Source organism: Lonchura striata, chromosome 15, assembly GCF_050655825.1.
Source record: "Lonchura striata isolate lonStrDom1 chromosome 15, ASM5065582v1, whole genome shotgun sequence".
NCBI classification, from domain to species: Eukaryota; Metazoa; Chordata; class Aves; order Passeriformes; family Estrildidae; genus Lonchura; species Lonchura striata.
In genome coordinates, this window is record NC_140717.1 from 11716075 (window position 1) to 11742957 (window position 26883).

Consider the following 26883-nt stretch of genomic DNA (forward strand, 5'->3'; position numbering starts at 1 on the left):
GGAAATGTAAGTGAAAGAACATGACACTGCTGGCCAGCCATATGGATGTGCTGCAGAGAGCTGGTGGTGGTGTCAGCTCCGTGGCACATCCTGCTGTGCACGGAGCAGAGCTTCCTCGTGCAGGAGAGATTTATTCCTTGTGCCTGTAGAGCAGCCTGAGCCCCTGCCTCGCCAGGTAAGGGCACAGATCCAGGCCTTGGGCTCTCCTGCTGGGAAGGTGCTTGGCAGTGATGCCCTTGGGGACTTTGGGCTGTCTCACAGCTCTGTGTTGGCCATTCAGCATGCCCTGGTCAAACCTGCAGTGCAGGGCTGAGAGGAGGGACCAGCACCCTGTTAATCACTGCCTCCAGTTCATAGCACTTCCAGAAAATTACATTTCTTATTTGGAAAATAAGATAGCAAACTGTGTTCCTGCTTGTGGGTGCTGGGAATCCCAGCAAATAATTGCACAAATCTGGGCATCCTGGGGCACTGCTCACTGCTCTCCTGCCTCTCCCTCCCATCACAGCTGTCCCCAAGAAGTGTTTCCCACGTGATGTCTGAGAGGGCTGCATGTCTCTGCAGGAGCAGAGGTGATGCTGGTCTCCTACCTTTTACTCTGTCATGGGGGGAAAGGTGTGCTCCAGGAAAGGAGCAATGCCACAAAACAGCTGTTGCCATTGTCCTCTCCAAATCAAAAAATGCAATTTGTTAATGATGTGAGTAAAACCACCAGAGCTGCTGTAGAAGGCTCTGACATGCTTTGGCTCTTTAACCTGACATCTCAGCGTGGCAGAGTGGCAGGTACCACACACAGGTATAAACACTGTAAACACTGCTTGGCTGCCCACAGGCTGAGGGAATCCCTTTTCTGCGTTATCCCTGTTTTCCCTGCCCTCTGAAGGAGGGAGAGCTCGATGATAGCAGTGGCTGGGCTCTGCTGCAGGCTGGTGTGGGCTGGCAGGCAGAGGAGCAGCTCCCTGGGCTGTGCTGCTCCTCTGCACAGCAGCTCAGAGGATCTGATCCTGGCTGGCTGCTGCTGCCTTGCCCTGCTCCATGTGTCAGATCAGTCGCAGCATCTCTGCTGCCAGGCCATGAGCTTGTGCCTCTCTGCAATTCTGTTGAGGCTGTTTGCTGTCCCTGACACAGGCTGGGATTAGGAGTCCCCGTGCTGACACACTGACGGGTCAGTTGTGTCCAGTGTCCAGCTCAGTGCACAATTCACTGGCACACCCGTGCTGCCCAGCCTGCCCTGTGCCCTTCCCCACAGCCCTGCAGCAGAGATCCAGCATGCAGCAGGACTCACCCAGCCCGAGGCAGGGCTGGGGAGGGTTCCTGCGTCTGCAGGACCCCAACACAACCTTCCAGTGAAGCCATGGGGGCAGCAGGCTGCTCCCCTGGCTCTGGGGGCTGCCAGCCTGCTGCAATCCCCCCTCCAGCCCCACAGGATGGGAAGCCTGGCAGCAGTGCCTGGGCAGCACAGGATCTGCCAGTGATGAGTACAGCAAGCATTTTTGTCTCCTGTATTCCCCAGCTCCAGCAGGCAAAGCTGGATTTTGATGGCAGCAGTGTCCACCACTTTTATTTTCAGTTTGTTCACAGAGCAGCTCCAGCACCCAGCGCCTGCCTGAGCTCAGAGGAAAACCAGTGCAACCCAAGTCTGTCACAATTGAAAGAAACAAGGTCAAATGCAGGTTGCAGAGGCATTCCTAACTTCTAAATGCTCAATAAGGGACTTGGAAATAATGTCCTTTTAACATAGTACTTAATGTTTAATACACTTTTATGAGTCTATGGGAGCACAAATGATCCCCTTCCGGAGTTTAACATTTATAACTCTAAACTGATGCACTGATTTTCTTTGAATTCAACTACACTTTAAAGCACCAACTGTGTTTTCTGCAGCCTTGGCCCACTCTGTGGGTTTTGTTGAGGCCTCAGGGGCTCTGAGCCCTCGGAGATGGAGAGCTCTGAGGGCTGTAGCTGCAGGCAGGTGTGGATTGGAAGTGGCTGTAATGCTGCTGCTTCCATTCGAGCTGCTTTCACTGCTTGTTGTTTAATACAGTAACTATGTGACAGCAATAACTCTGTAAATCAAACTCATGTTTTTTTCAGAACACGGAATGTGCCTTTGCCCTCTAAAGTGAAGAGAGTGGGAGAGATGGAGAGTTTACATGAGAAATATTTCTCAGAAATAACCAAGATATTCTGAATTAAATCTTCAAATCAATAGATCCAGTCTAGCAGATGTATTTGCCAAGGAAAATTTGGGCTGATCAGTTAATCCTTGGTAAATTTATAAGCAACTGAAAATGAGACTTGGTAGTTAGACATTTCAGTCTTGTCAGTGGATGGACCCATTGCCTCTGGGGCAGGCAGGTGCCAGTGAGGATCTGGCACTCACCCTCTCTGGGCTGGGGCTTGGGATTGCTCGTGGGCTTTACCCTGAGTGCTTGATGGAGGCAAAGGAGACTCTTTTGTAAAGTTTCCTTCTCCTCTGAAGAGAAACAAACCCAACAAGCCTCCTAGGAAAGGACATGCAGGAGGCCAAGTGAACGAAGTGAGGTTGCACTGCCAAGTGTTGGAAAATTAAAATATGCATAACTTTACCTCAGGTGCACAACTCTGACTCTGCCCCCTTGTGCATATTCATTAGAATACAGCCTCTAATTACCTGTCCTGAGTGGTGCGAGCCGTGTGTCCAAGCTGGTCTGGGGGTCCTGTTGCCCCAAACACTGCAGTGCTGGGTGGGCTATAGTTTGAGGCTGCTGTGCCACGAGGGGCAGGGGCTCAGGCTGGTGTGACTTGACCAGCACCTGGCACTGAGCTGGGCTGGAAACTAAAGAGATTTTGCTTAGGAGCCACCGTGGCGCATGGGATCCAGGGCAGGAGGAGATCAGGTAAAAATGTGCTTTTCCTTGCAAGGTGACAGTGCAAACACAACATTCCCAGGAAGGAGTTAATATTGGTCTGTCTACAGATGTCCTGATGGAGTGAAGGCAAGCAATGATATTTTGTATCATTTTGATATCCGGTCTAAATTAGGCCCGAGGGAAAGACTGTGGCCTATTTAACCCAGCATCTGTCAGTTATCATTATTTTCAGCCAACTTTAGTAGGTCCAAGTATAAAATTTATATCTGGGGGGAGGAGAGGGAAAGAGGCTAGTAGAACTGTATTTGGCTACCTCAGCTTATGCTGTAAAGATTTCCAGTGGCCTTTTAGGAGTTGTTACATGGGGGAAGAAAGCAATTATTTGGGGCAGCACTGTGGGTGAAACTGGCTGTCTGGTCACCAGCCAAGAGCTGCGTGAAGGGGACGCACAGAGGAAGAGGGAGGATGTTAGTGGGGTTTCCAAGGATGAGTTTCAGATCTGGATAGTGGTATTTGCTTAGTTATGTTGTGAAAAAAAAATGGAATTTGCTGATAATGTAACCTTGAAAAGTGTTCCCACAGATGTGGGTGGCCTTCCCACCGAGCAGACTGTGAGCTAACAGGTGGGTGGGGATGTGTGTGATCTTGCTGATGGGGACATCTGCCACCACTGAGGACGTGGGTGTAGGGCCCATGGAGAGCAGGGCTGGTGTCCCTAGGTGCTAGGAGGGTGCTGGTGGGATGCAGCTGTGGAAGAGGCAAATCTCCTCTTGGTGGGACTTTCAGTAGAGATGGCATGCTCCACACCAGCCCAGGAGCCAGGAGGACCTCACGGGGATGCTCAGACTCTCCAGGCATTGCATTTCCATTGACCCCCTGCACAGGTGAGAGCTCAGAGCTCAGGCTGAGACAGGGCTCCTGCTGGGACCTGTGCTGGGTAGGGGAGACCCTGGATGAGCTGAGCTTGGTCTTGGCACCAACCAGAACAGAGGTGTTGGTGCTGTGGTGTGCACAGCGCATTGGAGAGGGAAGCATTTGGCCTCCTGCAGGGCTGCTGGCTGCAGTCAGGCAGCTGAGCAATTTTTTTACCTGCTGTCATTGAAACCAAGCAGAAACCCTGAACTCCTGATGACTGACTAATGCAATTGCCCTTTTATTTCCTGATACTTCCTTGAGAAGCAGAGGGACTCTGAAGCTTATGCTGTCGTAAATCCTTGCTCAGGCTGCAGGCATCTGGCATGGGTGCAGAAAATGGAAACTTTAGTGGCTGGGGAGAAACCCAAGCCTCATCCTTCCTAGCAGCCTTCTCTGTGCTGTGTGATGTGGTAGATGCTTTGTTTTTCACTCACACTGGGATGTACTGGATGGATTTTTTGAAACAGAGAGCAGGAGCTCACACCTGCTATATGCAGCACCTGGCAGTGCTGCTCTTTCTTGCAACAGCTTGGGGTAGAAGCTCCAAACTGCTGATGACCACAGTTCTGCCTTTGTCACCCAGGTAAAACCTGCAGATATGTGGAACTGCTGCTTGCCCCTTGTGGTGGGCTGGCTCTGGATGATCTCGAACAAAATTTACTTTAAATTCTCCAAAAGTTACAACGATTTCTTTGTGCAGCAAGGAAGAACTCTCCAGGTCCTGTGATTTGGGGTCAAATCAGCGTTTTCCCAGAATATGGTGAAATAGGTCCTTCTCTTGCCTCCTGGTATCACACTGTGATGTTTCTTGTCATTGTGCTGGGCTGCCTCCTCTCAGGAGTGGTCTGGAAGGGCCAGTGGGGAGGCAGCATGGTGGGAATGTGCTTTTGGGTGTCCAGTGGTGGGTTTGCTGTCCCGGCAGGTCTCTGGGGTTTTGGGTGTGCCCTTATGCAAGCCAGGGAAGTGCCGTGTTGCGTAAGGCTGTTGTGTAAGCAGGGCACGGGCGGGTGTCGGGGTTTCAGCACACAAACCATGCTCTGTCATGCTCTCTGCATTTCCCCACCTGCAGCCTGGAGGGGATCTGTCCCAAGGACTTCCCATCCACTTTCCTGGGGGTGTAGCGGGCACAGATCCCAGAGCCCTTTCTCAGACAGAGCTGTTGGTGGAAAGGTTGTCTTTAGGCTGCGGAAAGCTGGCACTCGTGTCTGACTCCTGCTCCCATGTGCAGCTCCACCTTTTCCAGAGATGGGGCAGAGTCTGGGGCCATCTTTGCAGGATGTGAAGCTGCTGCTGTTCCTGTACACTTAATAAGAGTGGTTTTGCAGGAGACTCCTTGTTCAGGCAGCACTGCCTCTCTCCCTGTCCTCCTGTTCCAGCTGACATTACCGTGGTACTGTGCTACCTGTTACAAAGCTCTCTTGTGGAGGGATTGCCATGCCCTCCTTGGACACCTCAAAGGGGTGCTTGAAACAAGCTCAGGGGGGAAATACATCCCCCTGCCTGTGGTCTCGCTGCAGTGACAGTGGCAGGGTTGGGAACATGGTGAGCAGGCTGTGAATGTCAGCACATTGTTCCTGGTGAGATACGTGTCATGTCGCATTAGCTCAGGCCGACAGCTACCGGTGGGAAAATATTTCTGCGGGTTCCTCGAAGTGCCCCCATCTCCTACAGGCAAGGACTTGTGCCCAGCAAGGCAGCAGCAGAGCTGTGCCCAGCCACACTGGGGGAGCAGTGAGACCATCTGGTGCCTGAGTATGTGGAAAGTCACCCCAGTGTCGTGTCCAAAGGGCGAGCTGCCTGTGCTGGGAGAATTCTCATGGAGAGGGTCTGGCTGTTCAGAAGACAAAGCTCAGTTTTATTTCTTTATTTCTCTGCTCAGGGAAGAGGAGGTGGGGTTAGCATGACTTATTTGGTGAAATTCACCGTGCCCAGAATGAAGGGAGCAGCTGACTGTGCTGGGAGCTGAGGAAATCCTCTCGTTCCTGCCTGCGGGCTGCAGAGGTCAGGAGCTGGAAGTGTGCTGCGTGGTTCAGGAGCATTCAGAGCAGGACAAGGCAGTCTCTTGTGCGTGCAAGGAGCCACTCAGCACTACACAGCCATGTAATGGTTCAAGGATGGAGCTGAACTGGGCTGCTATGGGGTAAGGATAACACAGGTGGGAGGATGTTGGCTCACACAGTGGAGGGACTGACTCCAGCCTGAGGGCAGAGCCCCAGGGCTTCACTGGACTGAGAAGATTTTTGGTGATGCTCCCTCTTTAAGTTCTCATGCCCTCATCTGCAGAAGCATCTCTTCACCTATCCCTGGGGCTCCTGTGTGCCCCTTGCATCTTCCTCGATGCTCTCAACTCACAGCTCCCTTCTGCCTGGGCTGGCCCTGCCCTGCCCTGCCCTGCCTGCTGTGCTGGGGGCTCCAGCCTTGAGCTCTGCCTGCTCTCCTGACATTCTCACTTCAGCATCAGCTTTTCTGAGCCTTCCCTCTTTATTTTCTTCCAATGTCAGAAAGGTGAGGAGGTCAAACGCTAATGCAGTATTTCTTTCCTTTTGTAAAGTGTACCTAGCAGATGAGGAGTGTCAACACCGATTTGTTTTTCAAGTGTTTCTGCAGGATTATTTTCTTGTTAAAAGTGACAAGGAGGTGCAGAACTGTCGGCCTTTAGCCAGAGATGTCATCTCGTCTTTGTGTAGGTGAACAGGCACGAGATGACAGAGCACCTTCTTGTGGGAAAGATGAAAAGTTGAGCCCAATTTAATAATTTCCTTTAAAAAACCAAAAGGAGCATATGCTCCTTCTCTTTTCCTGATCCTCAGTAATGAGAGGCTGGAGAGAGGAGGACCCTGTTAAGCCACAGTCAGTGCAGGGTGTTTGTGCAGAACTGCTCTCAGTACCATGGGGATGGTTTGAACAGCGTTATTCATCTGTGGCCTTTCCAAGCTCCTCTGCATTTTTTTGACAGCAGAATCTGATGATGGTTTCAGCACAGATAAGGTGCTCCTGTATAGCTGGCAGTTTGGACCATGGGGAAAGCATTCTGGGCCTCAGCTGTGCTCTCAGGACCTGTCCAGGGAGTTGCCCTGTGCTGGGTGCTGCCAGTTTGACACAGCTGAGCCCCCTTGCAGCTCCATGGAGGGGCTGGCTTTTGTTCCTGGTTGCAAGCTAGAAGCCCAGCACGTGGCTTTCTGTGGCCAGGGCTGACGAGGAGGGGGGATCATGTGTGGGCTGGGGGTGTGATCCTCCTCCTTGGTCTCCCTGGCCATGGGCTGCCCTTCAGCTTGTGGCACATTTCCCAGCACCAGGGAGTGGAGGAGACTGAACACTCACTCGGGTCCCTGGTGCTGATTTTTTCTGGCTGTTAGAGACTGACAACTGACTTGCCATTTGATGTAGTCATTAAGGGGCTGGCTGTGCTTTTGAAACCCTCTCCCCCTTTGCTCTGCACAGCCTCTGATAACCCCCCAGGACAAGGAGCGTTGCTGATCAGTATTATTGAGTCTGGGTGGAGCTGAGGGTGCTGCACTTCTGTGGATGGCATTGGCTCCAGCACACAGACTGAAGCTTGGGTGGTGTGGCACAGCACAGGACCAGTCCTGGGGCTGGTGTGGGACCAGGTCTGGGGTTTGTCATCTGGTCAGCAGAGAGGCAGATTGGAGAGTCTAGGATGGCTGGAGATGTGGCTGGGCTCCAGTTCCACAGACCACGTCTCCTTTGCAGGATTCATACTGGCTCACTCTGGTCACCCTCCCTGTGGTGAGTGGGCTCCAGGGGAGGTGTCCGCCAGCTGTGTGGAGGGGGTGAATCAAATCAGTGCATTCTTTTGTCATGTTTCCAAGTCTAGAAATTCAGCAACTTTGGAGAAAGCTGTATTTAGAGGAGCAATAAAGAGGCAACTGACTCACATGGAAACAACATCAGTGGAATAAAAGGGGAGAGGCTTGGATTGCTGCAAGGAGACTCTGTTGGGGGAATATGTTTAGATCTGTGGTGGTGGACATGCAAGTATTGAAGCACCCAAGATAAGCCTGGCCTTGTCCAGAAATTAATTAGCAGAACTAAGTAACATATATTCACCTTCCCAACAGTTCTGGCTTTGTTAACAGTGATATCACGTTTTGCTTTTAATAGTTTTTGTGATCTCTGGGCAAAGTATTTTTTTTCAAATCGAGATAATTCTTTTGTTTGAAAAAAACACCCTAGAAGCCCTGAAGTGACCTTTCATTCTAAGTGAAGGAGCAGGCGGGCTGATGGCTTTTTCAGATAGGAAGAGTCAGGGCAGAGCAGCCCGTGCTGGCCAGCACTCAGACGAGGGAGCACTGCCGGCAGCACACACTTGGCCCTATTGTCTCTGCTTGTATGGACTAGTCGGTGGGAAATGAGGTATTTCCTCCTTGCAGCCTGCTCTCTTGGAGTGCTGGAAGCTGGATCCTGCCCTGCCCTGCGCCACGGTGCAGCTCTTGCAGCGCCTGGCTTTGGGGAGGTGATTTCTGTAGGAGCAGGATCAGCCTCTCCACCAGGTGTCTGGTTGGCTGTGACCCTCTGGGGCTGCTGGGGCATCGTTATTTAAACATGTTCTGATTAGCCTGCACTGTAAATCCAGCATTTTAATTCTTTCCATATGTAAGATCCAGTCTAATAAGCCAAAGTTTAAGACCATGCAATCTATTTGGAATAACCATATGGATTAGGAGTCAGACTGTGCTTTTCTGCTTCTTGTATTTACACTAATAGAGAGACAGTTGCTAATGTGCATGTAGCTTGTGCTGGTACCCATTTTTTTTAAAATATGACACCAAATGGCTTGCATTAAAATATTTGAAAAGCAGTAAAACTGTGAAAGTTTCTCTCTTGCGCAGACACAGACACATCTGCGAAATGAGGCTTCTCCAGGCAGCAACATTCCTGTCCCTCCCTGTAGGCTTTTCAGTGGGGCTGGAGACCCCTGCAGGGTGCTGGGCCAGCCCAGTTCCCTCCCAGCTGCACCTGCTGGGCCAGTGTAGATCCCCTGGGCATGAGGGAGAGCAGCTTTTGGGGCAAGGAGGACCTGGCTGGATCCAGACCCCTCCTGTAATGTCAGGACCTTGTGGCTGTGGAGAGCCTGGTGCTGCCTATGCTTGGTTGGTTTGGCACGTGGTACTGACTGTGGTGTTGTCACCCCTGACTCTCAGGGCAGATTCCAGCTGGGGTTCACCCAGCTAATGCCCTCCCATGGGCCAGAGAGAGGTGTGGAGAGAGGAGCAGCAGAGCTGGGAGCTGGCCACTTGCTCGGCTACTGAGTTATTTGCATTCATCATTTATTTTACGGCCATTTCTTGGTTTTCTTGGGCAGATCCCCCAGTCTGAGTCTTGCTTGGTCTTTGTGTTCCTTTCTCTTTACATTGCTATGATTTGAATATACTATTTCAAAAGAAAACCAGCAGTACTCTGCTTTTGAAACTTTGTTCTTGTGCTCTGGAGTAAACATCCCTCGGGAGGTCAAACAAGCTTTTGATGGTCACCCCTTCTGCAATGACCTGCCAGCACTGGGGCTGGTGGTGGGGTTTATGGGCTGTCACAGGACCCCCAGCCCCTGTCAGTGTCCAACAGGCTCCAGAGTTAGTGCAACCTTCCTGGCTGTACTTCATCCACTGCTCGTTTCTTGTCAATGAAATGATCACCTTGTTTTGTCCCTGAAGCTGATGGGACAGGGACATTGGGAATGAGGCTGCTGAGGATGCTCCAGCATGTGTCCCCAAGGTGAGGACAGTCACTTTGCTCACTCCTCACCACCTCTAGTGTTGTCTGGAAGGGGGGTGGCCTGGGCTCCCCCTGCTTTGGGCAGGTGGGCACTGCCTCAGGGGCTCTCCGAAGGTCTTGCTGAGCTCAGAGGGGACAGCACCAATCCCTGCTGCACTGGGAAGTGCAGGGAGCAGCATCCTCTGTCCTTGGCTTGCAGCCCTCAGCCTTCTTCACAGATCCAGTGACCAAACATGGCCAGAAGCCTCTCCCTTCTCTTCCAGGTGTTCCTTGGAGAAGGTGTTTTAGCTGAGGGCAGGAGCCTGTGCTGCTGGCTGATCCCAGGACACCAAAAGCATCCGGTCCAGGTTTACAAAGCAGTTGGCTCATCATGGGAGCTGGAGTCGGACCTGGGTCTATGTGAGCCTGGAAAGCATTTCCAAGTGGGAGTTGCACTCTGTCATCCTTCATTTCCTCAGACAGAGAGGAGGGAGTCAGCGTGAGACATGGTAACTTCTTCCTCCCTGTCTCCAGCATGAATCTAAATGCCAAAACGCAGACCCTTTGGAATGCACTGGTGCTGTGGAGAGCACCAGGACACAGAAATCTCCCCAGGTAGGCTTCACAAGCACCCAGTGCTGCCCTGCAGGAGCAGGGGAACGCTGTCAGCATGCTGTTGCTCCTGCCCCTGCTGGGCCATACTGAGGAGCTGATGGGCGTGGCTGCCTGAGGTGAGCAGGGAGCCTGGAGAGACATTCCCAGTGCTGGGCTGGAAGTGGTTTATTGAAAGGAAAGGATCATATTACACTCAATTTTTGCTGAGTTTATCTTGGTTTTTATCAGATTACATGCAGGATAGCTCATCAATATTGTGATCCTGCTGACATGTAAGTGAGCCGCTGCATAATTCATGGCTGCTGCAGGGCTCCAGCACTGGGAGGCACATATTTAATTAGGCACCTCACCATTCCAGTCTTCTGGAGCAGCACCCGTGGAGATGGATGCAGTGGCCCTGCCTGTGCAGCTCCTGGCTGCCTTGGAGGAACCATGCTGGCACTGTCCCTGGTCCCAGCTTGGAGGCAGAGACACTGTGTCATGGCATCATGGTGAGCAGCACTTTCCAACAGGCTCCTAGAGAGGGGAAATGTCCTGGCAGAGGTGAGAGATCCTCCCTCAGGAGTGGTGGGGATGAATAGGGGTGCAGCATATCTTTGCACTCCTGTCAGCTCTAACGTTTAACTCTGAGAATCCACATTATCCACCCTGGCTTTGTGAGTCTTTTCAAGTTCAGATTCCGTCTACAGTGAAATCTGGAGCTGAATTATGTGTTTTGTGGCAAAGTCTTCCTTAACAGCTGTAAATTTCTCACTCTAGTCCCACTCATCTCCTTCATCTTGGGCTGGAGAACCAAGTCACTCCCTGGCTTTGCTGCCCCTTTCCAGACCACCCCAGCTCTCTGGGATCATGATGGGATTCCTGCTCAGAACCTCCCTCCCATGGCAAGCAGAATCCAGCAGGGCAAGGACCCATCCCTGGGGTTCAGCAATGGATCCTTCCCAGCACTGGCCTCTTCTCTGGCTGTGTCCAATGCAGTGTGTGTATCTTCTTCCTCTCACAGTGTGCTTGAAAATATATCTGGGATAGGAAGAATTCTTTTCCATTTTTGTGGTGCTTCCCTCCATTAATTTTCTGGTTGTAGTACATTACTCATGGATAATTAAGAGTGAGCTATTAATACAACAGTTAATATTCAAGTGCAGTGAAGAGGAGAGAACAATAAGTCAAGGAATCATATACTACAAGACATTTTAGTTTAGTGATGCAATTTTTTTCTGCTGGCTTTGGCTATCAGAGCATAGTGCTGCTTCCATTTAAGTATGGTCCTGAGAACTCCATTTATTGATAGAATACAAATAGGACATTAAATCAAGGGAAGTGAATTTGAATTGCTGGTCATATATACAATTATAAAAAGGATTGGCTACTTCTATCTAGTATCTTGTATCTTAAGTTAGGAGAATTATGTTAGGGACTGCTAAAGAGAGCTTGAAGTGTCTTAAAATTAATGAGATTTAAGTCTGTCTAGGAATAAAAAAGAATTAATATTAAAATGCAGCTCTTGCTTTGGGATGAAAAGATGGCTTTAGAGAAGTGGTGGTGCCGTGTCCAGATGGAGGAATGTGGGGAGGATGGGCTGTGACCAGTATCAATTAACACATCTCAGCCTTAATTCTCCTCCCTGCCCTGCCATCCTCACTGGGATGGATGGAGGGAGGGATGGATGGATGGATGGATGGATGGATGGATGGATGGATGGATGGATGGAAGCTGCAGAGAGGAGAGGGGGACAGTCCCCTGTGCTTGTCTGAAGGGTGGCTGTGATAGAGCTCACCACCCTGTTCACCACCCTCCTCCCTTTGCAGTCCTGGCTGGTTGCTCCCAGCACTGCTCTGCACCACCCAGCGATGTACCTGCAGAGCCCCCATCACGGTGTTTTGGGGGGTCACTGGGAGCATTCTCCTGTCCCCCAAAGACCAGAGGTTTGGGTGTCCTCTCTGCAGTGTGCTGCTTGCTGGGGCAGCTGCTCCCAGGGTGTTTCAGAGCAGCAGAGAACACCTTGCTTTGTCCTTGTGCTGTGGGTCTGCTCTGCCTTGCAGATGAGGAGGGAGGTGAACAGGGTCCATGACTGTGGCCATCCGGAACGCACGGTGGGTGGTGGCACTGCCAGCGCACACCTGGCCAGAGGCCACCACTCCCTGGCACGGGGCTTGCCTGGGCTCCCAGCTGTAGGAGGGGCACGAGGGTGGGCACAGAGGAGGTGAGGTGCCCCAGTGCCATGCTGGGTGCCCCAGGAGCACTGCACAGTCCTTGATTCGTGGCACATGTGTGAGGAGCGGAGTCCTGGTGTGGAGCTTCTCCATTTCCAAAGGCTGAGCAGAGTGTGAGTGTGTGAGCACGGGGAGGGCTATGGGTGCAGGAGCCTGTGGCCAAGAGCAGGGATCTGGGGGAGGGGGACGCTTCAGCAAACAGCTCCTTACCAAAACAGCCCTGACCTTTGCAGGGCTGGAGCTGTCTGATGCAACAGGCTGAACCTTTCCAGGCTTCAGCTCCAACTTGAAATGCTTCAGAGCAAAATTGATGGCCACAGCACTGGCCCCAGAGCTTACATCCAGCACTTGCCCAGCTGCTGCTGGGGATGGGGAGAGGGTGCTCACAGCTCAGTGTGGGAGCCACACTCTGTTGTTCTCCTGTGTAGCCCGACTGGTGTTGGCTGATGCCTGTGAGGGCTGGGTGCTGTGGCATGGGCAGCTGAGCTCCCCTGAGCCCTTTGGGGCCCAGAGGAAGAGCTGGGGGCAAAGGAAGGGGCTGTGTTGTGCCAGCATGGTTTAGAGGGGTGGGTGGAGGTATTAATTTTGACCAGAGGGAAGAGTCAGCGTGTCCCTGATGGGAACTCATACCCAGTCCATTGAAACCAAGTGGGAGGTCATTTGCAGCACCTCTGGTGTTCAGGCAGGAGCCGCTGTGCCCTGGGGGATCAGTGCTGAGAAGGATCCTTGCTGCCTGGCTTTCTAGCAAACCAGCGTTAGTTACAGAGATGCTGTTGTTCCTGTGTCCTGTGGTGAATAAAATTCAACAACTCTTTATTTCTGAATGACAGCCCAGGGACTGCACTTCTGCTCTGGCTCGGTGTGAAGTGGCTTCATCCCAGCGCAGCTCCTCTGGGGCCTGAAGCCCTCGATTCATTAGTTGTCAGGCTTGTAGGTGGATTCTGCATTAGGCCTTTAATTTAGTGTATTGCCATGGGCTACTGACCACATGACACTGCTCAAATGTGAGCAAATCTAACGAGGATCCAGGACTGCTCTTTAATTTGGTGAGAATAACAGAGTGAGCATGGGCCCGGAGAGTGTTAATCATGAAGGAAAACTGGCTGAAACCAGGTCAGCTGGTGCTGGTTCTCAGCACAGCATGATGGAGAGGGAGGGTGGAGGACTGGCAGTCCCACTCCTCCAGTGACAGGAGCACCATGGCCACACAGCCTTTCCTGCTGCCTTTTCCCTCCCTGTAGCCGAGCACTGTGGCCCATTTGGTGGCCAGGGTCTGTGGGGCTGCACTCAGGTCCCCAGCCCAAGGAGGTGCTCCAGGGTCTGGCAGTCCCCTCGTGCCCTTGGTGCCGTGGGAAGGGGCGGGTGCTGCTCCCTGGCTGTGGCAGTCTGGGGGTGCTGGGTGTCCTTGCGGGAGCTGATGGCAAAGGCCAGTCCCAGTGGCACCTGCCTGTCCCTCGGTCCTGCGCTGACCATGTGGCACAAAGCTCCTGCAGTCACCAGCTCCTCACGGGAGCAGCAGTGCGTCCCCATACTTAGATCTGTTCTGTGCAATAAACAAATCCACACTGTTCTCCTGCTGGCTGTTCCCACTCAGGGCTGGCTCCCCTCGGCACGTATCACGTGGATTTACTGTGTTATCCTGGAGTGCTGCCTGAACTTGGCTGGCTTCTTTAAACATCCTTTTTGGAGGGGTGGGCTTGGAGAGAGGGGCACAGGAACCCTCTGTGGTAATTCCTGTTGACTGCAGTGACCAGCGAGGCAGAACTGATCAACTGCAGGCTTCCCTGCTGCTGAGCTCTGCCAGCAAAGTGCTTACATCTGCTTTTACACTAATGGGAACTTTATGGACTGGTGTGTCCCCCCCCAGCAGCAAATTCCAGCAAGGTCAGAATTGAGAAAGTTGCCACCTGACACCATCCGTGAAGCCCTAAGCTGGCCGGAGGAGGCCAGGTTGCACAGAGGACTTTCTGGGGCAGCAGATCTAATGCTGTCACCTGCAACTGATAGCCTGGAGGCCCCCCAAACGCCACTGCTCCATCCCACTGCCCAGTGGCACAGCTCCCCTGTGCTGGGCCGTGCTGCTGCAGGAGCTGTGTGGATGGCTGCCAGGTCAAGCAAGGGCCTGAGCTGCTTGGCACACAGGGAGCCATGGTGGCTGTCCTGGCAGAGTGAGCTGCTCTCTGTGCACACCCAGAAGGTGATGATGTGGCCGTGCTGCTCCTGCTGCATGGTCTGGGAGCGTGGCTGTGCTGCCCCTGGCAGGTGGGGGCCACGTGAACAGGGTGGCTTCAGGCAGCAGTGGACCGGGACGTGCCGTGCACAGGGAGCACAGGTGCTGTGTGGTGAGTGCCCCAGGTACTGAAACCATGACATGATTGCTTTGAGGCCCTGTATTTTCCTGCATTTAATGAATGGCCATTACACATTAATGGCTATTAAGGTGATTAATATTTACTGTGTGTGGAAGAGAGTTTGCAGAAACACAACTTGCTTCTGTGCAAGTTACTGTTCATTTTTCAGGACATACAATCAGCCTGGACAAGGCCTGCTGAACTGTGGCTGCTTTGGCAGCCTGAGTGTGAAGGATTATGGAAGATCTCTTATTAACTGTCTCTTTTTAAATCTAACATTGCAGGGCCCTAATTGCTTTGACTTTGAGTAAGGAGAGGATGGTTTCTGTAAAGGCATCCTGTGGCACTGTGTGGCTGCTGGCCCTGGACAGGGCACTTGTGCTCAGCTCCCCATCCTGCCTGGTGCTGGTGTGTTTGTGCTGTTGTATGCCACATAATGCTCTCCTGGGATGTTGTGTGAGGCAGGTGAGGATGGAGCCACCTTCTCATTTCCCCTCTCCTGAACAGGGACCAGCCAGCAATGAAGGGGCTTGACTGCCCCATGGGGCACCTGTGGGTGTTCACCCTGTGCCAGTTTCTGCAGGTGGTGAGTGAGGCAGGAGTGATCCTCTCGAGCTCTTCTCCTTCCTTCACCTTGCACAAAGCTTTGTCTGGCTTCAGCTCTTTGAAACAAAGCCTCTACCACCCTCTGGGTGCCCCGTGGCACAGGAATGGCTGGGATGAGGGATGGTGAGGACCCTTGGGGCATCGCTCTGGTTGCCAAACCTGGGCACAGGAGCTGCCCTTGTCCTGTCCCAGGCACAGCTCTGGTACACAGACTTCCCACAGCAGGAGATGGGCAGCTCCTGCAGTTCCTCACCCCTGGAGCTGTGATCATCAGGTCTCAGCTGCTTGGGGCAGGTTCAGGTTCCCCTGACTGATGCTGGGAGATGGATGCTGCTGGTGATGCTGGGAGAGGCCGAAGGCTGCTGTGCCAGCCCAGCTCCCTGGCTCCTGCTGCTGCAGTTTGCAGTGGTTTGTTAAGTGAAAGGCGATTTCAGAGCAGGCAGCAGTGAATAAATTCTGTTTTTCTCAAGCATTTAGTGTTGCTTTCAGTTTGCTTTGATGATGTCTTCTCACAACTAGTGTAAACAGACTGCGCAACGGGGGAGCACTCACATGTGTACAAGAAGCTGCACATGAAAGACAGAGGCATCTTGAAAGCCATAATAACGCTCTGAGTGCCAGTTAAAGGATTTGTCACTAAGAGCACTTTACAGATAGAAAGAACTTATTAACTAGTGTGACTAACAGCTTGCAAGGTTTAATTGATGTGTGTTTGTTGTCCTTTTATATCTCTCCCCCTTGTCTTCTTCTTGGCACTGATTCCAGCAGTTTCTGGTGCAAGAGCAGCAACCTCAAAGCAGCCTGAATAGGTACCAGAAATAAAAGGGAGGCCAAGCCCTGCCCTGAGTGCCCCCGGATCTGGGGCTGCAGTGGCTGTGGGAGCTCAGCCCCAACATCTGGATTCTCCTTAGAAACCGGGGCTGGGCCTATTTTCTTGCTCAGGGTTCTGTTATTCCTCCCTAAGTGACGCAGAGTTTTTGAAGATAAAGCTTTTCAATGCATGAATAGGATGGATAATGAATGTTTCTGCCAGACAGACTGCTCGTTGCAAGATTGATTGACTATTAAGGTCATAACGCAGCAGCCACCCACACGAAGCAAACAGGCTAATGTTAGACTCCAGGTTAAGCCGAGAGTTGGTCAGCTGTCCACGGGCACAGTGGGGGCTTCCAGTCATCTGTCAACAAGTGATTGATTGATGTGGACACCTTCCAATCTTATTCTGATGCTTCTCAGCAGCTTGCCTGCCTGGTGGCCATTTTTCAGGAGTTGGCAGCACTCAGACCTCCAGGACTCCAAGCAATGACTGCATGGGGGTTAACCCTTTCCTTTGATCCCAAATGCCTTTGTTGTGGGCAACAACGGCAGAGCATGGGGGAAGGATTGTGTTTGTGAGCCCCAGTTATGAGAAATACACCGTGACACTCCCTGAGTGAGAGCAATGCTTTGACTTTCAGACTTTTCTAAGTGATTTGGCCTGAGTGAAGCTGCAAGTGGGGATCTGCAGACAATCATCTGGAGCAGGGCAGGTACAGCGCTGTACTTCATGGGCATCTTAACATGCACTGGGTAAACTGTGTGCATCAGAGATCCAGCAGCAGCATGGCAAATCCAGGTACGAGTGAGTTTGGTATTCAGAAGGGGAAAAAAAAGGATTGGCACAGATGTTTTCTGGTGTGAGAGACAATTGGTTAAGAGAGCTCTTCTGGTTTTAAGGTTTTCTCTCAGTTCAGGGCTTTGAATTCACCAGGAATTTGTTGCCTGGATGTTGGTAAGTATATCTCTATCTGTATTATTTCATGTACATGTTATACTTGGTGTGTGCCCACACACGTGCTAGTGGGAAATTGAAGTTATGCATGCCATGCAGTGCATGTTTGCCATCTGTAAACAACTTCAAGGGTCCTTTGGTTGCAGCGTGTGACCTTGTGTGTTGCCTTGTCTGTTTTCAGCAGTTTGAGTTTAATTGTTTTGGAGGACCCTGATGCCTGACTTCACCTTTCCATGCACTTGCCATCTATGGTTTCAACATTCCTAACATACCCTAAAAGCTTGCTGCAGGGAAACGTCAAGAGCCTCTTCTCCACGAGCTGGACCTTTATGTAACTCAAGTGCACTGTTGAGTTTTGATGGTGTGATCCGAGCGCTGTAATGTGGCAGAGCTGGCACAGAGCTATTAAAGGCAGCAGGAGAGCTGTGCTCAGCTGCTCTGAGTGCTGCTGTGTTGTTGTGCACACCCTTCCCCAGCCCCAGCCATGGGCTTCAGGCTGATATTTTTCCCATGGAAGATGGTGCCTCAGGCCTTGATCCAGGAACAATGCCAGTCTCTCTCCTGGCTGAGCAGGGATAGGGTCTAAGCCAGGAGGAGCTGCTGGGAGCTGGGCTTCCATGGCTGTGGCTGAGTTCTGCTAATCCTCTCTTCTCTCCATCCCTTGCAGATGGTGATTCCCACTCCGATGGTGCTCCCACGCAACACCACGCTGGCCTTGCTGCTGACTATCTCCTGGATGCCAAGAACCATCTCCCACTGCCAGGCTGGGCATTGTCCCGTTCAGAGCTGCTGCCCTGGGTGGGCTCTGTGGCAGCAGCGCTGACCTGCACCTAAGGAAGAGTCATGCCCAGTGCCCAGCACGTTTGGTACAAGGTGAACCCATGGGCAGGTTCACCATGGCAATGCTGGTGGAGAGGCTTCTCCCAGGCCAGCCTTGGCCCCTTGGCCAGAGACAGCAGGGCTGTGCTGGGGAGGGAGTGAATGACCCATGCTCCTGTAAACTGAAACAGGGGACTGAAATGCCACATGCCCGACACAGAATTTTTCCAGGGCACAGCAGAGCCATGTGTAGTGCTTTAGCCCTCTTGTCCAGGGCACCGAGGGCTGTTGGTCCGAGTGCATGAAAGATCAAGAATTTGTCTCTGAGGCCTTCTGTAGGAGTGCCATGGCCTTCTCTTCTCTTCTTTGCATACTCCATGCTCACACTTGTGCTCAGTTCTGCTTGGTGGGGGAAAAGAACCTCTGTGGACCAGGGGAAGGTCTTTGACAGTAGAAGATGAGCCCATAAAAAGCAAGTAGTCAGTTCTGTCCATGCAGTAGTATCACAAATTGCTTTTCTTCCCTCAAGCATCCTTCCCTCCTAGGCCTTGGCCAAAGGGCACTACCACTAGTTGCAGTAGAAGGTCTGGGCATTTTCAATAAAGCTCTCTGCCATCATTGCTCTTAACATGTGTGGGCAGATGCAAAGTGCTCTGAGGCTGCCATGAAATGCAGTGGAAGTGTAGAGGTCGATGAACATGTTCCCATTTTAGCTTTTGTAGAGCAGAAAGTGGCTTGTTTGGGCATGGTCATGCCATGGACCTGTGGTAGGGCTGGGGGAAGCCAGCCTAGGTCAGTCATCCCTAGCAGCCTTTGTCCTCTGGATGTTGAGTATCAGCCAAGAAGGGATGCTGCTGAGTGCTTTTCTGCTGGGTGCAGGTGGTAAAGAGTTGAAAGGCACCAGCCCTGCTTGCTGACAGCTCGTGCTCAACAGGGTGTTTGGGATTTCTGTGGAGCAGCCACAGACAGACACGAAGCACTGCTGGTGGTGCATGGAGAAAGACTTTCCCTGTGCTTGGGGAGGGGCACCAGGGCATCTCCTGCAGCTCATGTAGAAGGGAGAGACCTGTAGCTATTTCTCCTTGACTGATCTCTGATTTGGCACTGATGATTAGAATGGTTTTGTGTATTGGAAAGCCACGCTGAGGGGGTGCATTTGACTTGAGTCTCCCTCCAGGCTTCCTGCCCCCACAGCGTGCAGCCCCCTGGGCAGAGCCTGAGCGAGGGCCACGGAGCCTGGGAGTGGATGTGGCAGCTCTGCCAATGGACGAGGGCTGGGGGCGAGCAGCTTGGCCATGCTGCAGCGGCCTCCATGTCCCTGTGGTGTGAGCCCAGCCAGCGTGGCCTCGGGGCTTCTCCCGAGGCAGCACTGGTATAATAACACTGATGAAAAGCTGATTAATCCTTGTGAACGAGCCGCAATAGCTTCCCTCTAGAACTGAAGAGATTACCACTGATTTGTCATTCTGATTGTTTCAAAGAGACGTGCAATTAGTTGCTCTAATTTAGCTCGGCTGCCGCTGGCTCGTGACAAGGGCGCCGCAATCAGTGGGGCTGCGGTGGCAGCCACTGGTGGTGCAGCTGTGCCGACACCATTTCACGGGCGCAGGGCGCCCACCGAAATGGTGGAGCATCACATGCTCCTGTTCTGGTCTGGTGCAAAAACATTTTGGAAGGAGCAGCTCCCCTCGGTGCTGCGTGGCACTGGAGCGGGCCTGGCTCAGGGTGTCGCGCTCCGAGCCGTGCCGGTGAAGATGGAGCTCAAGGGCTCCTGTGCCATGTCAGATCAGGGATCTCATCTGTGCTGGTTGTTCAGGAGACTCTTGGGAATTCAGGGAGAGCAGTGAGTGCTGGCCTAAAACCCCCACGAGGTGATGGTGCACTTAGTTTGATTATAAAATAGAGAGTCATAAGGAAATTTTGTTTTCTCATTCTGCTCCCTCCAGCTATTGGCCCTCTTTGCCAGGTGCAGTAAAACCAGTCTCAGGTACAGAAGAGGGGGGGTATTTGCTTGAGGTTATCCTTTTCTGAGGACTGTCTTTGCTTTGGAAAAGGTACAAAGCTGCCACAGAAAATGAGGAGCTTGTGGCTCAGCCCCCCAGCTCGCTGCACTGGGTCAGCAGCCAACCCCCTCTGGGCAGAGAGGAGGGAACACATGGGATTTCAAAATGTGTCCATTTTCAGTGAGACAAATCACTTAAAAATTCAATTCAAAATGAAGAAAATAAAAATGCTTTAAAAACAAAACCTGCCTGTGGCTATTTCTTGGTTGAAGCTGTCTCTTTTTTTTTCTTTTTCTTTTTTTTTTTTTTTTTTAATCCTGGGAAGGCATTTTGTTTCTGGAGCAAGCTAGCCATGCTTGCTAGGGAGGGTCTTTGAGGGGCCTCTGAGCAGCTCTGGTGCTGGCTACCAGCAGCCCGTGCACCTCGGCCCCTGGCCAAGCAGCACCACGCAGCTGCTCGGCTCATGTTCCCGGCCACAGCATGGCACGGCCAGGCCCGTGTCACCACAAGGTCGTGGTTTTCCCCGGCCCCTCCAGCTCAGCTGTCAGCTGTCATCCCCCACTGGGCAGCAGCCCTGTGGCACCCAGGGGTCACTGTGGGTGTCCTGGGGCTGAGCCTGGGCTGCTCACCCTGCCCGACAGCTCCACTCTGCTGCCCCGGGCACAGCGCAGCACCCGGCCAGTGCTGTGCCCCCAGCCCTCATCGTCCTTGCCGTGGGTGCTGCTCAGTGGCAGCTCCCCCAGTACAGGTGACGTCCTGCTCGCTCTGCACTGCCCCGCTGGTGACAACTGAGCCAAAGGGCAGCCGGGGTCTCGGCAGTGCCAGGTGGGATAAGCCAGACAAGTGCCATCTCCTGGGACACATCGCCTTGCCTTTCCTGGACTGGGTCAATGTTGGCCTCAGTGAACCGGCTGAGGGATGGTCTGGCACAGGGAGCACCAAACAGGACATTTTTGAGTGCTCCTGCTCCCCTCAGCTAAATATAAGCCCCAGTGGGAAGCCTACCTCTCACTAGTTTCATGTTTCTTGCCCCTGTGCTTCCTAAAGCTGGCAGCAGGCCCAGTTGTCTCCAAGTCTAAGATGAAAATACCCTTGCAAATCCCACTCATAAAAATACCTGCTGTATTCCCAAAACATGCCTGAGATAGCTTCCAGAGAGGATGGGGAGCTAAAATAAGATGCATGAGCTCAGAGCCCCATTTTCCACTGGCCCCATGGTTCCCGTCACTGCAGCACACCGCGCCATGGACTGAAATGGAAGTGCTGCCGTGCAGGGTGGCCTTGGGCTGGACCCAGATGAGCCACAGCTCTCCCAGAGCAGGTGCTGCTGCAGCCCTTGTGTGTGCCAGCAAGGCCTTGTGCTCCTGGGGACAAGCTCGTGGCTGGTGGCACCTCCTGGACAGCCAACTTGACCTGCAGCGTTGGCCTCGGCAGAGGAAACCTGGGTGAGAGTGGGGCACAGAGCTGTGGCCAAGTGAGGGGCAGCAGGAGGCTGCTGTTCCCTGGGAGGTCTGCATGGCCAAGGGTCACCTGCCCTTGGGATGGGATGCAGGTGCTCTGCTGTGGACCTCAGCCTCCCCATGTCACCCTTGGCCACTCTGCACTGGTGAGACTGAGGGGACACACAGAGCTCTTGTCCTGCTGAAGGGCACAGGCAGCAGCGTGGGCACAGCAGCTGGGGACTGGGAGGGCAGTGAGCCTCACTCTGCATCCAGGCAGTCCCTGGGCAAAGGGGTGAGCCCTTGGGGAGGTGACATGACCTGTCCATTGGAGACTGGCTCCTGGCAGCGTCACAGTCCATGGAGCAGGGTGTCAGGCTTCCTGGGAACTGCAATCTCAGCCTTGTCCTCTTCTGAAATGCTCTGCTGCAGCCTGAAAATGTATCCCTTCTGTGATCTCCTTGCAATCACACATCTCTTTTTTTACTTTTTAACAACCCACTGCTTCTACTAGATGCCAAAATGTTTCCTGGATCAGGCACAGATGTCCCCACAGTCACGTCCTGCCATTGTCTCTGCTTGGCCGTGGCCTGAGGTGGGGGCAGACACAGCCCCAGGTTTACTCCAGCTGTAGGCAGGAATGTGGTGCCCACGAGCCCTTAGCAGGGACAGTGTCTGCCCACCTGGAGTGGGGTCCGGGGGCAGCAGCAGAGCCACTGGCTGCTCCAAGCACCCCAGCTAGGATGGTCACAGGGCACAGAACACTTGGCAGCCATGAAAGGTGTCCTGCAGCACCTGGACACACACATCTGCTCATGCTGCTCACACTAGAGACCCCCTCTTGAACCTGCCATGCTCTGAGTTAAACTCCTGGGGTCTGCTCTTACCCTCATGGCCCTTCTGTGCTGTACTGCTCCTGAGGTTTTGGAGGGATTTTGTCCCCACAGGGCTGATCACCTTGCAGCCAGGAGCTCGGTGGGGAGGAAACCCCTTTTAGGCTCAGCAATGGTGTTAATGGGCCCTGGCAACCTTCATGTTCCCCTGGTGGTGCCCAGGCCATGTGGGTCCCACGGGTCCTCCTTCAACAGCATTACTGCTGGGTGCTTTTGTGGATGCTTTGTGGTGAGATTTGTTTGGGAGGGCACAACTGTCCCCCTTCTGCAGATGATTACATCCTGAATCTCATTGACTGTGGGGCTGGGTGGCAATATTCAAAGTTCCCCACTCACTGCATTGCCTTGTATGTCAGCAAGTGCTACTTAATGATCTGTGAATGGAGGGAATGCTGGGAATGGGCTGGACCTCTGTGAAATATCCATCCAGAGTCTATAAATAATGCAGCCTCTTTATGCTGTGCACAGTTTGGAGCTTCATGGGAGGAGCATCTCCCTGCTATGACTGGAGGAGCCTGTAAGCGATTTGGGTACGAAACAAAGGCGATGAAATGTAAAGAGAGGGACTGTTCAGTTTCTGAAATATCCTGCAAATGTGCCTCAGGCTCTTCTGCCAGCTCTTGAGCTGCCACCCACCCTATGGGTAGTGCCTTGGGTGGTGCCACATGCACCAGGACACAGACCCCATGGGAACACCTGGGAGTAAGGTCCCTGCCTGCCCTGAGGGCTCTGCCTCTCATCAGTCACAGTGATGAACCTGGGGCTGCCATGTCCCCCTGGCACTGGCTGCAGTGTCCCAGTGAGTGGCAGCTGCCCCAGCCCTGGTTCCTGAGCTGTCCCACTGCTGACAGGGCGTGTGCTCCCAGACCTCAGCTGCCTCTGTGGTGGTCTATGGCTCACTCCCTTTTCCTACCAAGGAAACGACCTGGCATTGGGGAAATACAGATGGATTTCTGCTGGAGCAGTTCTCTGGTCACTTTTCTAGGGCAATATATGGGTTTCCCTGCATGTTTGGAAATGCAAGCAGAGGCAGCTGCATCAGCATTGCCACAGTGTGGGTGTTCAGAGCCTGCTCTGGGCACCCCGAGGAGGTCTGCTCAGAGACAACTCACAGGCAAGGAAAGCCAGGCTGTCACATTCAGACATGAGTGGATGGATGGTCCCATTCCCTGGCACGTTCCACCTGCCCATGAGCAGGGCTACAGCCCTTCCCTGCCAGTGCCATGACCAGCATGGTGTGGCTTCCTGGGCATGAAGGGTCTGCCTTGCTGGGGCAGGAAGAATTGCATGAATTTGACTAATTAAAGGATACACTCCTGTCATAAATATTCTGTCACTGCTCTGCACGTTAGATTTACTGTGCCGGCGCTCAGAATGGCATTTGTGTGATTAATAACAGCCGAGCAGGAACGAGCTGGTGCTGCACCAGCATGGCAGCGATCGGGGCACATGGAGCCCGGCCCCGGCGTGGCCCCAGTGTTATCTGTGGCAAAGCAGGTGGAACAGCCCCAGCGTGGGGATCGCAGCCGGGGCTGTGCCTGGCTTTTATTTTTAACACCCTGCTCCCAGGCGGTGACAAGCCTTCGCTAAGTGAGGTAATAGCCAATTGATTTTGTTCCGTTTTGCAGTGGGCAGTAATAAATCACACGGCTTGTCAGGGGGTGTTTCATGTTTTCAGTGAGAGTGTGCCAGCAATTAACCATCAGAAAGCTCTTGTGGCTCTGCTCCTGAAGACGTGGCTGCAGTCTGAAACTCAGGAATGTGGGGCCCTCCGCCACCAAAACAGAGCGGTTGTGGCGGAGAGTTAAAGGGGGTTTATTTCCAGGCTCCAGAGTGGACAGGGCAGGAGATTGATGACAAGGAGGAGCAGCCACTCCATTCATGGGCACAGCAGCCTGTGAGGGGACACAGGGAGTGTGGAACCGTGGGATGTCTCCATCCCTTTCCCACCGTGGCCTGGGGACCCGCAGCATTGTGGCCAGCAAAGGTGTGAGACTCCAGCTGCCTGCTCCAAAGCCACACTGGCAGCGGGTCACAGCGTGAGGACAGTCTGAGATGGAGCTGCCAGGCACTTTCTGGCCCCGCTGTAGCTCTGGCTGTATGCTGCTGCCATCCTGGGCTGTCTGTCCAGGCTCTGGGGCTGCAGAAGCGCTGTGTTGGGGTGCAGAGGGATGTGGCAGCCACTCTTCCCTCCAGCCTCGTTCGGTGGGGTGCAGGGTGTCACTGGGTTTGGCTCAGCCTGGTTCAGTGCCCCGCACACCATGCCTCTGGGGTCCCTGCAGCCCTTGGCAGACTGTTGGGGTTTGGGGGGGCTGAAGCACACATGAGTGGTGGGCTGTGGGGTCAGCCCGGTCTCTGCAGCCTGCTCCATCCCTCTGGGCTCTGCCTGATGATTCCCAGATGGTAATCGCTCTGCTTTTATTTCCCGTAACCTTTGTAACTCTGGGAAGGCAGAGGCAGAGGCTGGGCTAGAGGCCGGGGTGAGCGATGTGGCAGGAGGGTCGGGACCCTGGGGAATAATGCTGGTTTCAAAGCAAGGCCTTTCACAGAGGCATTTGCATTTGGAAATAGGGAGCGACTGCTTTGCATGCAGAGCTGGAGGCTCTGGTCCTGAGGGGAAGGAACGGGAGCAAGTGGCCAATTGATCCCCGACCAAAATCAGGAAATTATCAGGAAATCATCCCCTGCTCTGTGCTGAGGGGTCTGCGACAAAAGATCCTTCTCCAGCCCATGGCCTGGCTGCCTGCTGTGGCAGCTCAGGCTGTGACTTTGCCATTGCAGCGCTGTGGATGAGGAGCCCAGGATCACAGGGGAAGGGGGTGGGCGCCGCTGGCCCCCAGCCCTTGTGTCACTCCCGGTTAGATCAGAGCAGCAGAGCTGCCTCCTCCCGGGGCCATGCTCCCCCTTCTCCCCAGGACTTTGCTGGAGGCAGCACGCAGCAGCTCCAGCGTCTGTCTTAGGGAGAGATAAACACAAAAGCTCTGGAATGAGTGAGATGGGCACACATGGGCTCTGCTGCTGCTGCCTAAAGTGACATTAGATGAGCTTTGTTCTGCACCCCACACAAGCTGCATACATGTGTGCATGTTTGTGATGGCTGGAGAAGATCCTTGGGAAGGTTTCTGAGGGGAGGGAAGGGATATTTCCCCTATATCTTCCTCCCTGTGACCTGACTGTCCAGTAAAGCCAGTTTTCCTGTTGGCAGTGGTTGTTACAAGACTGTGACTCCACTGGAGGTTCTGGTGCTGGCACCAAGGCACTGGCATCGCACTGCGTGTGCCCAGGCATGGCTAGGAAGGGTGCTTTCATGGAAATGCATCTGGGATTTCATGGGCTTGTTATGGGTTAAAATTCCAGATTTGACATTTTTGTCATGGAGCTTTGGCTGGTGAAAGCCGTGGAGAAATCCCAGCAGGATTGTGCAGGCTGGTGCCATGTTGTGCCTTCTTCTGCCCAGTCTGGGCTCATCTCATGTGTCCAGGGAGTTCAGCTGACTTCCTTGGGGTCACACAATTAGAAAGAAGTTCCTAACCCTGACTTTGGGTTCCCAATGCAGAGTGGTCTCACCACAGCCCTGTGAGCAGGACTCGTTCTGCAGCTGCCGTGCACGAGGCGCACACAGACACAAGGACAGTTGTTTTCAGACCTCCTCCATGGGAGGAAAGGAATGGATGGAAATGCAGTGCTTCCTTCCCCAGACCCCCAACATTTTTGTGATTTCATGGGAACTCGTAGGAAAGGAGTGCACATTTCCCGTGGTGCTGGGCAGAGGGGCACGGTTCACGGCGTGTGACGGAGAGCGGGGTTGTGGGCCCCTGGGCAGGCAGGAAGCAAGGCTCTCCTCCCAGGGAGGAACCTGCCTGTGTGGGGGAAAACCTGCCTCATTACACACCAATTGAAAAAAATTTATTTTTTCATCATCGCTTTTATTTTCCAACATCCCAAGTGACTTCTTTGTTACATGATTAATATGCCCTGTGAGTTACAGCCTGGAGTGTGATACGTTGCTGGGATCTGCATGGGAGCCTGAGGCAGGTGATGCTCCATCTCCAGCTCCTGCAGCCCTTTCTTTTACAGACTTCAGGGTGAAAAAAAATTATATCTCCACTTGGACTCTATTTATTGCCACAGTGTGAGACTGATGAGGGGTGACACAGCTCACACGAGTCCAGGTAATGCTTCATATGGAAGCAAGTGACCCAGAAACATCCTGGAAAAGTGCAGCCAAGGAAACAGCCCCTTGGAGTCAGCCAGGGGTTTGCTATCTCCTGCATCTTGGTGCCCACTGTGACTGGAATGGAGAATTTCTTCCCTGCACCTCAGGCTCAGGCAGCCTCAGTGGATACAAAGTCTGGGCACTGGTGGGCTCGCGGAGCGGAGCTGTTGTAAAGTCTGAAATATTTTTATAGCTACAAGAAGCTGTTGTTTAGCTGTTTCACAAATACCTAAATGATGGTGCTGCATGCCAACCCTGCGTTTTCTTTGCCTGAGTGACAGGGCTCTTGCTCTGTGCATTGTGGGCTGGGAGTTCCCCAGGTCCATTTCCGCCTCCAGAAAGAGGGAGCTGCAGTGCTTGCCCCTGCTTTGAGTACAAACTTCTCCACTTGGAATAATCCAGAGAGGTCCAGTTCCTTGTCACCATGGCTGTCACACTATTGCACAGGACTTTGTTCAGACAAAGCCTGCTCATCTTCTCT

At 53.0% G+C, this 26883-nt stretch overlaps 1 protein-coding gene across 5 annotated transcripts in view; it reads left to right on the forward strand.

Moving 5' to 3' along the window:
• Positions 1–20098, forward strand: part of LOC146766014 (uncharacterized) — a 28175-nt gene extending 8077 nt beyond the window's left edge. For 2 of the 5 annotated variants that reach the window (XR_014958668.1, XR_014958670.1), the window contains one exon: positions 16719–20098. Coding sequence is in view for 1 of the 5 variants with exons in the window: in XM_085593177.1 (XP_085449303.1) it covers positions 17700–17866 (167 nt within the window). In the remaining 4 variants the exon portion in view is untranslated. Of the gene's footprint in view, positions 1–720; positions 14660–16718 lie in introns of those variants that run through there. The other 3 variants (XR_014958667.1, XR_014958669.1, XM_085593177.1) reach the window with 3 other exon arrangements.
• The last annotated feature ends 6785 nt before the right edge of the window (positions 20099–26883 follow it).